We start from the raw sequence: 2,500 nt of genomic DNA, 5'->3' as shown, positions 1-2,500 counted from the left end.
CACCTTCGTCCTTAAGCAAGGACAAGGACCACATCAAGGTTGCAAAGAACAAGACTGCCACCAACAGCGACAATGACCGGCTCAGCCCCAGCATACAGAAGAACATGCATCGTGACGATCCTACGCCCACAGTCACAACAACAACGGCAGCAGCAGCAGACTTACACTACCACGGCATCAGCGATGTGGCATCCCCAGCCGGCATCAGTGCTCCGCTTGCTCCACTTGATCGGCAGAGCTCTGTGCCATCGAGCATAGGACCTGAATCAAAAGTGAGCCAGCGCTCATCAAAGGCTTCGCTCGTCCCACCTCACACCCAAGAGCACGGCGATGCCAAGGCCCACTTCCCTGGCACTGAGCAGTGAGTGACGTGTGTATGCATATGCGAATGTTTGCTTGTGTGCGTGTGTTGTGTGAGCTTTGTGTGTGCGTGTGTGTGTGAGCTGTTGTGTGTGTGTGTGTGTGTGTGTGTGTGTGTGTGTGTGTGTGCATCTATGTGTGCGAGGGTTTGTCTTGATCTTTATTTGCGTGCTTGCACCAGTCCTCGTGCGCTTGCACCAATCTCTGTCGCGTGTGTGTCAGTTTGGCTTGCAGCTCCACTTGCACTACACCTTCGTTGCACCTCAACTAACAAGTCATTGCCCCCTCCCTCCTTTCGTACTGTGCTGGAATCATCAACAGACCAAAGACGGAAGAGCAACTCTTGCTCGAAGCCATAGACAGGAAAGTGGAGGCCAAGGCAAAACCAGACGTGCCACAGCCACCAGGTTGGTACACACACCATCGTCCTGATGTGTGACTCTGTGTCTGTGTTGTTAGTGTGTGTGCGTGCCTGTGTGTGCCTGTCTGTGTCTGTATGTGTGTGCCTGTGCTTGTGTGTTGTGTGTGTGTGTGTGTACGTGTGCTTGTCTGCTTGTGGTGTTTCTGTCTGTGTCTATGTACGTGTGCGTGTGCGTGTGCTCTCTTGTCTCGTCCACTGCAGTCTCAACCCTTTGCATTTCCCTCACACCTACCCACACCTTCCCACACCACCACCACCACCACCACCACCACCACCACCAATGGCACCGTAGGCCCGCCCCCTGGCATTGATGGTCTGGCGCCGGCGAACAGGGCCGGCATCAGCGTGAATGTTCGCGATATCGATGATGCCATGAACGAGATTGGATCGTCCCTTGCTGTAAGTTGCAGGCGGTCGGTGGTTCACGGTGGTTCACGGTGGTGCAAACGCTGATTGTTGGATTGATGCAACGTGTGGTGTTATGTGATGTGATATGTGGCGAGACCATGCGAGGTGCTGACGAAGAGGTGTGCTGTTGTGCAGTTGTACACGGCAACACGTGTTGCTGTGATAATGTGATAGTGTTCCCACGACAGGCGACGTGTTTCGTGGCTGCTGCAGCTGTGACAGTGTGACATGTTCACACACACACACACACACAATCGCGCGCGCTGGTGCTGCCATGCGTCTTCAGTCACGTATGCACTCACTCACGCCACGGGGGTGTGTATGTACATGTGTATGCGTGTATGTGTGTATGTGTGTGTTTGTATGTTGGTTTGTTGTTTCTCACCAGAACATCAACGAGGAATCCGAACACGCCCTTCAGCACCGCAAGCCGCAAGTTCAGGTATCGTTTCATGCACACACACACACATATGCACGGGTTTGCTTTGCCTTGCGTCGCCGCTCGGTGGCGGGAAACAAAAGTGATGTGACAGCACAACTCCCTTCTCCCGCCCGTGTCCATCCACGACACACCGACACTACCAACCATGACTCCTACTACCACACACACACATATCACCACTGCCATCATCATCATCATCATCATCATCATCATCATCATCATCATCATCATCATCATCATCATCATCATCATCATCATCATCATCATCATCATCAGTTTGATCCCGACAAGTTCCGGCGCGCAAACAACGGCGGCCTCAACCCGTCCCCATCAAAAAAGAGAATCGCCCTCTCCGAAGTCATCGACGCTTTCGGTACAGACACACACACACTCACGCACGCACACACACACACATGCACACACACACACACACATGCACACACACACACATGCATGCACGCACGCATATGCACGCACGCACACGCGCACACACATGCACACACACATGCACGCACGCCTGGACACACACACGCGCGCGCGCGCACACACACACTGTGGAGGCGCTATGATGCTGTTATTCATTGCTGCAGGTTCATTGCGTGCTTTTTCTGTTGTGCTGCATTGTCCTTTGTGCCATGTCCGCGTGTGACTCCCACTGCCGACACCCGCAACCCCCCACATCGTCTCACGCCAACCACACACACACACACACACACACACACACACACACACAGGGAACACACAGACAAGAATAACAGACAGAAAAGAGCGCGTCTAAAGTGATGAAAAGGGGGAGAAGTTAAGCTTGAGAAAAGAGGAACCGGGGGGAAAAAGCACAGGCTCACAAAATAAACCCCATCCACCTACAG

At 53.2% G+C, this 2,500-nt stretch overlaps 1 protein-coding gene across 1 annotated transcript in view; it reads left to right on the top strand.

The window, feature by feature from the left end:
- The window catches only part of PTSG_10795 (uncharacterized protein), a gene marked incomplete at its 3' end in the record, with an annotated part of 2,567 nt that extends 287 nt beyond the window's left edge, over nt 1-2,280 (top strand). The window contains exons 1-6 of the mRNA XM_004988704.1: nt 1-361; nt 682-767; nt 1,074-1,180; nt 1,578-1,631; nt 1,908-2,004; nt 2,222-2,280. The exon at nt 1-361 is cut by the window's left edge and continues 287 nt beyond it. Coding sequence (XP_004988761.1) covers nt 1-361; nt 682-767; nt 1,074-1,180; nt 1,578-1,631; nt 1,908-2,004; nt 2,222-2,280 — 764 coding nt within the window. The remainder of the gene's footprint in view (nt 362-681; nt 768-1,073; nt 1,181-1,577; nt 1,632-1,907; nt 2,005-2,221) is intronic.
- Between the last annotated feature and the right edge of the window lie 220 nt (nt 2,281-2,500).

This window comes from Salpingoeca rosetta (genome assembly GCF_000188695.1).
Source record: "Salpingoeca rosetta unplaced genomic scaffold supercont1.34, whole genome shotgun sequence".
NCBI classification, from domain to species: domain Eukaryota; class Choanoflagellata; order Craspedida; family Salpingoecidae; genus Salpingoeca; species Salpingoeca rosetta.
The sequence above is the reverse complement of the archived record's forward strand: the minus strand, read 5'-3'. Positions and strand labels throughout refer to the sequence as shown.